At 38.0% G+C, this 12,901-nt stretch overlaps 1 protein-coding gene across 4 annotated transcripts; it reads left to right on the plus strand.

Annotated features, from left to right (window-relative positions):
* Positions 1–3,457: 3,457 nt before the first annotated feature.
* Positions 3,458–12,242, plus strand: LOC131310290 (probable alpha,alpha-trehalose-phosphate synthase [UDP-forming] 9). 4 transcript variants are annotated; one of them, XM_058337229.1, is made up of 5 exons: positions 3,458–3,701; positions 6,399–6,577; positions 8,362–10,372; positions 10,659–10,932; positions 11,447–12,242. In XM_058337229.1, the coding sequence occupies exons 2-5, from the start codon at positions 6,574–6,576 to the stop codon at positions 11,768–11,770; spliced, it is 2,613 nt and encodes an 870-aa protein (XP_058193212.1). In that variant the 5' UTR covers positions 3,458–3,701; positions 6,399–6,573; the 3' UTR covers positions 11,771–12,242. The 4 variants fall into 4 exon arrangements, with proteins under 4 accessions (XP_058193212.1, XP_058193213.1, XP_058193211.1 ...); XM_058337230.1 differs by lacking the exon at positions 6,399–6,577; XM_058337228.1 differs by lacking the exons at positions 3,458–3,701; positions 6,399–6,577 and adding an exon at positions 6,717–6,998 and having other exon boundaries at positions 7,049–10,372.
* Positions 12,243–12,901: the final 659 nt, after the last annotated feature.

Consider the following 12,901-nt stretch of genomic DNA (forward strand, 5'->3'; position numbering starts at 1 on the left):
TATTATTACACGTGGAACTGTTCCCGTACGGATGAGTGGGTAGACGAGGAAAATTGTAGAGAGAGAGAGAAGGGAAAGGTCAATCAATATCCTTGTCGCCCAGCGATAGTAATCCGCATTGAACGACACGCTGGTTACTTTAAGCCCCGGGTTTTCCTTGGAATTTCGTATATGCCATTGCTTTTTCTTTTCCACTCCGAATTTTGCCGCTTTTATCCGGTCGGTGAAAATGGGGAAATATTATTCGGGAGGAAGGGGGGCTGAGGGACGGCAGGCTGCTGTGCCGGCCAAAACAACATTGTCCCGAGCCCAAAAACTTGATACGAAATGTTCACTTGAAAAATTTCATTGTGTACTATGGCCTTGCAAAAAATCAAGTCAATTGAAAATTGACAACCTAGTTAAAAAATCATCTGTTTACAGTATTATTATCAATGTCCAAAATATTAAGCCAAAAATAAAGTAAAAAGAGTGATTGGTTCACTAGGTTATCGATGCTCGATCGACTCGATTTTTCGCAAGGCCATAGTAAGCAATGAGATCTTTCAAATGAACGTTTCGGATAAAGTGTGCGGATTTCACCTTAATGTATTACGAGTATGAGATACAGGGCACCGCATAGTGGAACCATAGGGACATCGGATAATCTCTCGTGACAATTAGAGGCAATACTGACATTCATCGTCATGTAATGGGTAGGGCTCCTCTCTCTTGCCTAAGCGAGTGTGTAATTATTTATGCAAAAGTAATTTTGCGAGGTGGTTAGAGCACGCGCACTTACACTCACTTATAAAAGACCAATCAATCAACACACAATGCACTTTGTGTGGTGTACATTCCAATTTAGGTTAAATGGACTTATGTTATGGCATCGTAAAGCTGGCTTCTCACAAAATGTGACACTCCGCTTTTCGGTGACCGGCAGTACTGTAGGATAGCAGGCTCCATCCGGACGGAAGGAAGTAAGTCATGGTTTATAAGAAAAAAATGAGAAAATGACGGCCTAGAACGTATTTTGATAATTAATACCCGTCAAGGACAAGCTAAGAACATTTGTTAATGCTGAAAATGTCCTTGGTGGATATTAATAATCAAAATACGTCATTGGCCGTCATTTTCCCGAAAATCCCTCATATTTGTACGAGGCCTTTTAAAGCCGTGAGGGCGAGCCAAAGCGCATAGAAATTTTACAGTTAAGCGTGCTCAGCCTGGAGCAGTCTAGGAATGAGTGACCTACTGAGAAGTTTATGGGCTTTGGGAGTCTAAAACGGACAATATTGTACAAATATGGAGTGGGTCGTTACACAAAATATTTGAGCTTGTTGACTTATAAATGAGCTGAGTTCGAAAACTGTTTAATTGACTTAATTAGTTTGCACCTTACTTACATTAGATCCCGTTCGTTTAAAGATTTTGGATTTTGTATTCTAATTATTACCCTATTTTTCTCAAATTATTACTCTCATTTTTCTCTCTATCTCTCTTTATTTATTATCTCTACTTTCAATAATTACTCTATTTCTTTCTACACTCATTACCTATAAATTCAAAACTCCAAAACGAACGGAGCCTAAGGGATCATCTCTCTCTCTTAATAGATTGGACCGCGTTTTCAATGTTATTTGTGAGTCCTTGTCAACTCATTTTGATAATTCGTCCACATTCTAGACTATTATTCTACACTACTTGTAATCTTTTGCGAAGTTTTTCCCGTATGTTCTAAAACCTTTTAGAATCCTCTCAAATTTTTTGAGCACTTCTAAAAATTGCCAATCATTATGGGAATTCTATAACTATAGAGAGTCAGATCCACTATTTTAAATCTTCAAATGAGGTTCGTGATACTTGGCCATAATACAATAAATAAAAACACAAAAGAAACAAAAGCTCATGTCGTATGTCATTAAATATTTTTTTAACCAACGTCACAAAGTCGATCACAATATATTTTTTTTAATAATGAAATGATTTTACCTAAAATAACCAAAACAAAACATCAACAACTAGCTATGAAACGAAGTCTCAATATAAATTATAACCTGAAAGATTAGAATTAAAACAATATGTATAACGTCATGTCTTGTGTCATTAAATTATAAACTGAAAGATTAGTATTAGAATAGTAGGTGTAACATCATGTTGTGTGTGATTCAGGTTTGTTAATTTTGTGTCAAACTTTTATATATTATTGGTTCATCTTGACGAAAGGAATCAGAAAAATAAATATTATGACTTTTATACAAGTATTTATTTGTAATATCCAAAAAAACCCAAATTTTGGATATTTCTTTTGGAAATTGGGTAAAAGTCATATTTTTTTATTTTTTCAATTTCTTTCGTCGAGACGAATTAATAATACATAAAAGTATATCACAAAACTAAAAAACTCAAAAAAAAAATTGATTATGGACAAAACAAAAAAGTTGTAGCCTATAACTTTTAGTTTAGTGAAAATAAAGTCTTAATTTTCTTGTTGTGTGGTTATCTTATTTTTATGTGTCAAAAAGCAATCGATTCAAAATCTCTAACTTTGTGGTCGGTTTGAATCATGTAACTAGTTGTGTCTAAATTTCCATCCCCAACGTGTGGCAAACCAGTTTGCCATTTATTTATTATAGAGAGAAACTAGTTTGCAATTTGGGATAGTTTTGAAATAATTCTCCTCGTCCCCCAAAGAAAGTTTGCTACGAAAATAGGGGCAATTTTTTAATAAAACAATTATTTTTGTGCTGAATTTTTTGAATTTCTTGACGCTAAATTAAAAATCTAAATATGAGCGAAAGTGTTTTTTTTTACCAAAAATTAAGGGAATTGATATTCACTCTCCCTGTTTTGTTATCCACACTCATTTTGTTTTTTTTTAGCAAAAAAATACATACACTTTTAACACTAAGGCTCCGTTCAGTTGCCAGAAAAGTACAAGAAATGATGGAAAAATCAACTTTCCCATGATTTTTGTAGTGTTCAGTTGGCAGGAAAGTAGTGGGAAACATGTTTTTAAGTTTTCCTGCAGGAATTACTTTCCTGCAAAAGTGATCCTGCAAAAAACACAGGATTTTGCGTCGCGGGAAAAGGAAAATGAGTGAACACTCACAAAATTTTCCCGAAAGTTTCTTTTTCCTGACAAATGAACAACTAAACCTTAATTATTCTTGCAAAATTCTTTTGTCAAATGAACACTCACAAGAAAATAAATTTTTTTTTCTTTTACTTCACTTTACTTGACTTTTTTTGAGAATAACTTTCCCGTACAATATTCCCGGCAACTGAACGGAGCCTAAAAGACAAGAAAAGAAAAGGATGTGGATAGCAAAAAAAAGGGTGTGAATATCAATTTCCAAAATTAATCTACTTAAAATAGGTAGGGCTGGGCATACCCGTAAATAGTTGGAACTCGAGGGGCATTCATTTTTCCGAAGAGTGGGGGTATTTATACCGGAAACTCGAAACGTAATCCGAGTCCTTGGTTAAATTTTAACTCCGGTAAGCTTCTTGTACTCTCTCTCTCTAAGCTAGGACATATCCGATCTCTCTCTCTCTCTCTCTCTCTCTCTCACACACACACTATTTTGCGCATCCGTTTGAAAATCAAAACAAACGCTTCCCGTGCTTCTCCAGAGCATTCCCACCACCGTCAGCCGTTGAAACTCAACTTATTCCCCGTTACGACACCGTTTTCCGCCCGCCGTGTACTCCTCCCAGTAAGTTTGCACCCACAATCTCTCTCTCTCTCTCTCGATCATAGCTTCATTTTTCGGATTAGCGCTGTTGTATACTCTGATGGTCTGTTTGGTTGCTGAGATGACGCTGCAAAATAAGAGAAATGGATGACACTTGAGATTTTTTCTGCCGTTATCGTTTCTTAGGCTCCGTTTGGTAACTCTAGTTGTGTTTTCAGAGTTAATTTCGAGTATTAGAAATATTTATTGTTTTGCAGATTTGATTTTTTTTGAGCCAATTTTTTTGGAAGCATCCAAACAATGAGTTCTTTTCTGAATTTTTCTCATGAAACAAAATTTGACAGCTGTAAAGGCAGTGTGTTTGAAGAATCCCGACTATGGTACCGACCTGCGGGGGCCCAGCCCGAGACCCACATAGATAAAATTCAACACGTTCATTTTGTTCAGAATAAGTTTTAATGTGGTGGTAGGAATTCAGTTCATTTGAATACCGACAAGGGCTTATCTTTTCATTCAATGTTTGATTCAGAATTTGTAGTCTAAGAATCCTGAACAAAAAATTAAACGAATTTATCGAGCTCTTATCAGTACCCGGATGAACCCAATTTTTGATAGACATGTTAAAAAATTATTCTGAACAAAATGAACAGCTTGAATTTATCTATTATGTGGGACCCATGTGGGCCCCCACACAGGAGGTTGGTATCCAATCAGTCCCAACCCATCGGTATCTGTAGCATTTTGGATGTGTTTTGGTAACTGGTTCAGATAATTTTGAGGGTGAGTGGTAAGTTACCTTTGGGGTAGGTTGTGTTTGGTTATTTCATATTTTTTAGGTGAAAGCATTTGATGTTTTCTGGCGAGTTGGTTTTCTGATAGGTTGTTACTGGTTTGAGTTCTTTTTCAGTTTTGATGTACTTATTGGTTATTTTTCTACTAGACACTGCAGTACTGTACACTCTGGTTTAGCTGTTGAGATCTAAGACCTTTCCTTGGGTGTGTATTTCAGTCGATGTTTTATTTAGTGGTAATTGTTTTGAATTCGTCAGCTGCTGGTCCATATATTTAATGAGTTCTTATCTGAAAGATCCTTCATAACAGAACTTGAGTCACTTGACAACTGGCAACCAAACGAGTTTCTTACAACTGTTTTTGAAAACTATTTCAAGACTTTTTATAGTAGAACTGTTAACCTGTTTTTTATTTTGTTTTACCGCAGTATGTTTGATGTGAAAGCATTTGATCTTTTCCGGTGAGTTATTATGCTCTCTTTGGAACTTATGGAAAGCGAGGGAAGGGAAAATGATTAAGGAGGAAAATGTGAGAAAAGAAAGGGGAAAATTCTACTATGTTTAGAACCCTATTTTGCCATTTTCACTTCTCTTGTCTCAAAAACAAAGCAAGTGAAGGGATATTTTTTAAACTTTCCCTTCTTTTCTCTTCCTTTCCCCATGTTCCACTGGAGCTTAGTTTTCTCATAGGTTAATATTTACTGTACTTTTTCAGTTGGGATGTACTTTAAAAAAGAAGAAGAAGATTTCTATCACACTCTGTTCTCTGGTTTAACTTTGGAATCTAGGAAATTGGGTGTGTATTGCAGTCGATGTTTTATTTAATTTGTTTGAACTTTTCAGAGACTTGTCCATCCATATATTTGAGTGTTTGTCAGCAATTTTGTATCTTGCTTGGTTCCAGTATTCCAAACCACACCCCCCCCCCCCCCTCTTTGAAATCTGTAATACTGATGGTGATGGAAACAGTGGTTATGTAAACACAAAAGTAGCAGCTTATGGGGGTTTATAGAAAAAATTTAAAATGTGATTAGAGGTAAAATTACTTGTTAGAAAAAAGAGCTAGAGGTGAAAATCAAGATTCTTTAGGTAGAAGTTCTGAGGTAATGTTAGGGTTTGGAATTTCTCTATGAATAAAATAAATTTGGAACGCCGTGCAAAAATCACACATTTATGGATTGATTTATGGTAAAGAAGGAACAAGGGAATGAAAGTATAAGAAGATGACAGGTGAAAATACTGAATTTATGTTTGGTTTTCCTAGTATTTCTTGTTTTCTTGTTAAATTCCATAAAAATTCCAGGATCCAAACACAGGTTTAAGCAAATGGATAAGTGGGGATAGGGATGAGAAAAAGGTTGATGAGATTCTAGTGTATGGTTTGTGCGGTTACACCGCTGAATGCGACAACAATGCGCTGTAAATTACTGCTGATTTAATGCCCATGAGCTTACCTTGTCTTCATCTGGCTAAGGATCAGTTTATCTGTCATATGGTTTGCGCGGTTACACCGATGAATGCGACAACAATGTGCTGTAAATTACTGCTGATTTAATGCCCACGAGCTTACCTTGTTGTCATCTGGCTATCAGTTTATCTGTCATATTGGGCTGCTTTTTACCATTTTTTCCTCTGTTCAATTTTGGTCCTTATCATTTAATTACGAAATATTTATTTCATTACTTGCTCTACAATAGCACAGGTGGCATCTGACCACATTGCAATCTGGAAGAGGTTTAAATTTATGTCCAGCACTTGACAGCTCGCAAAAGTTTAATTGCCTTTCATGCTTATAATTATGATTTGGTTTGTACACGAAAGTCTCATTTAAATCTCAAACTTTCTCCTTTTACGTTGTCGTGTTTGCTTTTTCCCAATTCTAAACTTCTTCCCTCGTTCTATATATCATTTCGTGTATTACATGCAGAATGCAGCAGAACTTCTCCTTTTAATCTACATTTCACCTTCTCTCCTCTTCCCAAAATATTCGAGCTAGGTTCTTCTATTATTTCTGATGCTAATGTGGGTGCCTAGGCCCCCGTATTGCTCAAGGCTGGTTAAGGCTTGGATAACGTGGCTTATTTTACCCTTTTGTTGGTTTCATGGGTGAGCTCAATCTTCTGTTTGAACAATTTGGATATATTTAGAACTTTTATCCATATTCTTGTGTACGGTTAACAGTGCCTTCCGGCGAGCTATTCTCATTTGCATCTCTATTGAGCAAAGATGCCTCATTTTTTGTCAGGCAAGGTCCCTTGGTTATGGCATTTTCAAGTCTTCAGTCATGTGCCTTTCAGTATGGTCCAGGCTCAAGAAAGGCACACTCTTTCTTGAAATTCAATCTTCATTACTTCTATCTTCATCATTTTAGGTTATGATGTTTTAGTAAGGACAGATAAGGCTTAAGTCATTATTGTTGATAGATTTGGTTTGCTTATTCTAGTTTCATGGGCTGATGCTTGACTATTGAAACGTGATACTGGCTTGATTCTTGCTGTTTATGTAAAGTAATGACTAGCTTTCTATTGTTGCAGTGGACTGATATTCGACTAAGGTGATACATAACGACAATTATAGGTACATATGACAATTATAGATGGAAATGCTGGGGGTAGGGGAATATCTAACTAACATGGGATGCTGTGGTAAAAAGGATATTAATTTGTGGAATCTATGTGGCATTTAACTCTCGACAGAGCATAATCAGAAAAATGGATTCATGTGGCCCAACCCAATTGATTGGGACACAGGCTTGGTTTGGTTTAGTTTAGACATAGTTTCCTCTTCAGATTAGTTAGACAGTTTCCTCTTTGGTTCATATGTTCAAAAGTTCAAATTCCCGAATCTGCATTAATATTGCTTTAAGCTGCATATTAATCACCATATATGCCCATCATACACACGACTTACTTCTCTTAAGTCGATCTTGATGATGTTTCTTTTATTTAAGTTGAGGATCCCTTGGTACTTTAATGTGCCTTGAGTGGACTGGAGAAATTGGGTATGTGCATTACATAGTTAAACTTTCACAATCAAAAGCGGGAAACTACTTGCATTGTTCTTTGAATTGCCTTCTCAAACAAAGAGCCCAACTTTTGTGCCTTTCCTGAGACTCAAAACCTTTCTGCTCTGGCTCACTTATTTGCTGGTCATGAAAGTTCCGCTTTGTGGGGAAACTTGTACTCCACAATAGGAAAGGATTTCACTACTCCTAATGAAAAATTCCTGTGGTGATGTAATCTGCCCTGTAATCTATTAACTCTTCCCCAGGTGGGTGGTGCACGAACTTGCACTGGTATTAATGTGCACGCTATCGTAGGAGCATATTATGAGGATAGACATTAAATTTTGTGCAACTCACTGGGATTTTAACTTGTGTACATTTAATGTTGCCCCTATCTCGTTTGTACCGATATTGATACAGACAGTTTGGAACAGAAATATCGTAATATTTATGTAGCTTCCTTGGAATAGGATTCTCATTCCTTAGAATGTTGTGTGGATAATGGGTCAAAGTGAAAAACATGAAAAACATCTATCGATAAACTGCCAGAGCTGTTTGTTCAGTAGTGATGGTCATTTTGACTTCGTGGCCCATCCATTTGGCAGGATTAGCAAGAAGATGGATCTTGTCCGACTATCCTTGACCTTTTAATGAACGTGATCATTGCTTCTTCTCATTCTTTCGTGGTCTGTCTCCTGTCGTCGATCTTTTTGACAAGTATACATAATCAAAATTAAATGTTTTTGAGCCATTGGAACTGTTGCAGCTACAATTTTTTCTTTTCAAATGGATATGTGGAACTTTGCTTGAATGCAGGATTATGCAGTGCATAGTGAAATACTTATGTGGAGTTATTGTTTTGTACGTTCTTTGAATATTTGTTCAGGATACAGGACACCTGTATGCTGCAAACTGTTTCTAGCAGTGATGGAATCTAGATCAGGTGCAAACTTTTTTGAATTGGCTTCTGGGGACCTACTTGATATCCCTCAAACTCCAAGAGCTCTTCCCAGGGTGATGACTGCACCTGGAATTATATCCGACTTGGATGGGGATTTGGATGTGACCTCACCAGTTTGTCGTGAGAGGCAAATTATAGTCGCAAATATGCTACCTTTGCATGCTCAAAGGGACGTTGAAACTGCCAAATGGTGCTTCAGCTGGGATGAGGATTCACTTCTATTGCAACTGAAGGATGGATTGTCACTTGAGACTGAGGTGGTATATGTGGGTTCTCTCAAGGTTGAAGTGGATGTCAGTGAACAAGAAGAAATTGCCCAGAAACTTCTTGAGAATTTCAATTGTGTCCCCACCTTCGTTCCACATGAACTTCATGAAAAATTCTATCATGGTTTTTGCAAACAGCAACTATGGCCTCTTTTCCATTACATGCTACCTATGTGCTCTGACCACGGTGACCGTTTTGACCGTCTACTTTGGCAGGCTTACGTATCCGTAAACAAAATATTTGCGGATAAAGTTATGGAAGTAATTAATCCGGAAGAAGATTATGTTTGGGTTAATGATTATCACTTCATGGTTCTCCCTACATTCTTGAGGAAGCGCTACTATCGAGTCAAGCTAGGATTCTTTCTCCACAGTCCTTTCCCTTCATCTGAAATATATCGAACTCTTCCAGTTAGAGATGAAATTCTTAGAGGGTTGCTGAACTGTGATCTGATTGGGTTTCACACGTTTGATTATGCGCGCCACTTTCTGTCATGCTGCAGTAGAATGTTGGGTCTGAACTATGAATCAAAGCGTGGATACATTGGGCTTGATTATTTTGGTCGAACTGTGTACATTAAAATTCTGCCCGTGGGTATTCATATGGGTCGACTTCAATCTGTGTTGAATCTTTCCTCTACGGCTGTCCGAGTCAGAGAGATTCAGGAACAGTTTAAGGGGAAAAAGGTGATTCTTGGCATTGATGACATGGACATATTTAAAGGGATCAGTCTGAAACTCCTAGCTTTTGAACAACTCTTGCAACGGTATCCGGATTTGCAGGGTGAATTAGTCTTAATCCAAATAGTAAACCCTGCTAGGAGCTCAGGAAAGGATGTACAAGAAGCGAAGAGAGAGACATATTTGACTTCCGGGAGGATTAACAATATGTATGGCTCCCCTGGATATCAACCAGTCATTCTGATTGATCGTCCTGTTGCCCGTTACGAAAAGACAGCATACTATGGTTTGGCTGAATGTTGTATCGTGAGCGCAGTGAGGGATGGGATGAACTTGGTTCCTTACAAGTATATTGTTTGCCGACAGGGTTCTCCAAGTATGGACAAAGCCATGGGTATCAAAACAGATTCCCCTCGCACAAGCATGCTTGTTGTGTCCGAGTTCATAGGGTGCTCGCCTTCCTTAAGTGGAGCAATAAGGGTTAACCCATGGGATATTGATTCCGTGGCTGAGGCTATGAATCTGGCAATCACAATGCCCGATTCTGAGAAACGCTTGCGGCATGAGAAACATTATCGATATGTTAGTTCTCACGATGTAGCGTATTGGGCTCGCAGTTTTGTGCAAGATTTGGAGAGAGCATGCAAAGATCACTACAGTAAGCGCTGCTGGGGAATTGGTTTAGGTCTGGGGTTTAGAGTTGTTTCGCTCTCTCCAAATTTCAGAAAGTTGTCAATTGATCACATTGTCTCAACGTATAAAAGGACCAATAGAAGGGCTATTTTTCTGGACTATGATGGTACGATTGTCCCCCAGAGTTCTATTGTTAAAAGCCTGAGCCCTGACGTTGTGGCTGTTCTGAATGTTCTGTGCAATGATCCAAAGAACACTGTCTTTATTGTTAGTGGGAGGGGAAGAAGTTCGCTGATTGAGTGGCTTGCTCCCTGTGAGAGGCTGGGAATTGCTGCTGAACATGGGTTCTTCATAAAGTATGTCAGTGAACTGATTTCCTTTTCATTACCGAAATTTTGTGGCTTATAGTAAAAAAAGAGAGGGTTTTCCAGTTTGTCTCGCTTAAAGGAATATTGAAAGTAGATTAGTATGGAAAAAATTTGAAAAAAGTCCACCAAAAAAAACAAAAGAGGGCAAAAAAAAATGCTGGGAAATTTGTGTTTTGATGTTTTTGTCTGAAATTTTCTCGAATTTGGTCTTCATGTTTTTACTTTTCCTATTTCTCTCGTTTAATCACTCGTATGTTCCTGTTTCCTTTTACAGATGGAGTAAGAACACAGACTGGGAATCCAGTCCCTTGACTGCACACCTCGAGTGGAAGCAAATTGTGGAACCGGTTATGAAATCATACAGAGAGGCAACTGATGGCTCTAACATAGAAATTAAAGAGAGCGCTCTAGTATGGCACCATCAGGATGCTGATCCTGACTTCGGATCCTGCCAAGCTAAGGAATTGTTGGATCATTTGGAAAGTGTGCTTTCTAATGAACCTGCAGTTGTCAACAGGGGTCACCATATTGTTGAAGTCAAGCCACAAGTATGACCTCTCTCTCTCTCACACACACACACACACACACCCATGTGCTATGTTACACAACTCTATGTATGGTACCTGTGTTCAGACACTGAAGCTTGGGTAAGGGTCTGGACACTGAAGCTTGGGTAAGGGTCTGGCCGGCACCAATTTAGAAATTTGGATTCTCTATTTCTTTTAGTCGTATATATTTGAAAAATATGTTCATATGTTTCTATAATCCTATTCGTTTTGCAGTACACTACAAAACTATTCTTAATGTATTTTGTGAGAATATTATCCAACCTCATGCAACAGAAAAGTGTTCAGCATGTTTCACCATACTCATATTTAACTTTTGGGTGCATAGTCCAGTATCCTGGGATTTTACTTTGGAAAGGTTCTCTTTAAAAAAAAAAAAAAAACTTTGGAAAGGTCTGACGCTTGGCACTCACCTGCACTTGATACCCGTTCCCAAGTCCATGTTGCGCATTTGGTACCTCAAGCAAATTCATCACCAATTTCTTACAATGTGCAGGGAGTAAGCAAAGGGTTGGTTGCAGAGAAGGTTATCTCAACAATGGTTAAAAATGGGGAACCACCGGATTTTTTGATGTGCATTGGGGACGATAGGTCAGATGAAGACATGTTTGAGAGCATATCAAGCACAGTCTCTTGTCCTTCCTTTCCGGTAGCTCCCGAGATATTTGCTTGCACTGTTGGGAAAAAGCCAAGCAAGGCCAAGTATTATCTTGACGATTCAGCTGATGTAGTTAGACTACTTTGTGGCCTCGCTAATGCTTCTTGTCCGAAACCCACGCGTGTTGCTCATTTCCAAGTTTCAATGGAGAATCCGTTTTGAGATGAATGGAGTGATGGTATCTAGTCGTGTTTGGTTTTGGAGATCTATTTCTCCCGATTGGTAAGTTGGTTTGGCCTTTTCGATCTGAATTCAACTGATGAACCTTTCGGACACAAGAAGGGTAGAAGGGCAAGGTTTTGTGACACCAGAATCGCCGGTGTTTGGAGGCTTATGGGCAAAAATCCCATTTCCCGGAGTACAGTTTTGCGGATGCTTACAATCGCTGCCCTTGATGATTTGAAGGTAGCATTATCTGTATAGGTACAATGATTTTACTTCTCTTACATGACATGTCAGTTTGATTAAAACTTTCTATCGGTCCATGTGAACTTTGCTAATTATATCAGAGTATTATTCCATTCTTCAAACGGATGAAGACCGGCTGTCATCTGTTTATCCGAACGCCTTTGTGTATATTGATTTCCTCCCATTCTTATGCAATGGGTTAAATTCTGGAGAGATGTTTCCTTTTCTCGTGCTTGTTTCTCATTAACCAAACAGCCATAAATGGGAGAGTTTTAGCAAGCACTGTGCTGATAAATGGTCGTGAAAAGAACACCATTTCTCTCTTCATATGCATCTTCTTTTCTCAGAGATTTTCTACCCTTTAATAAAGGGGAGCAGATCACGTCCACTTCACTATGGTCCAGTTCGGTTTGGTTTTGGGCCATTTGTGGGTCCTTTCTAGGCTCACAACAATGCTCGAAACTTTTCACTTTTTAGAGCTCGACCATTGTTCGAGTAAAGTATACGGGCTTTCAAACATAGATATGAACGTACACTTCACAAGCGGGAAAATAAATAAATAAAAAGCATCGGGGGTGGAAAGGTGAGATTAGTTTTAAGCTATTTTCGAGTTTTGGGTTTTTCCCTTGGGTTGGGTAATAATTTTGGCACTCCACTTTCTTATAAATGGACTTCAAATATTGTCTTTTAGTACTTAAAATTACACACAACACAAGTACTAAAAGACAAATTATGGAGTGCATTTATAAGAAAGTGGAGTGCCAAAATCATTTTTCTTTGATAATGAGAAAGTGGAGTGCCAAAATCATTTTTCTTTGATAATGACTGTGGGATCTACGTATCTTATGTGTTGTCAAAACAAACCATGTGGCCGTGCTGTTATTT

The sequence above is a fragment of the Rhododendron vialii genome, chromosome 12a (genome assembly GCF_030253575.1).
Source record: "Rhododendron vialii isolate Sample 1 chromosome 12a, ASM3025357v1".
NCBI lineage: Eukaryota > Viridiplantae > Streptophyta > Magnoliopsida > Ericales > Ericaceae > Rhododendron > Rhododendron vialii.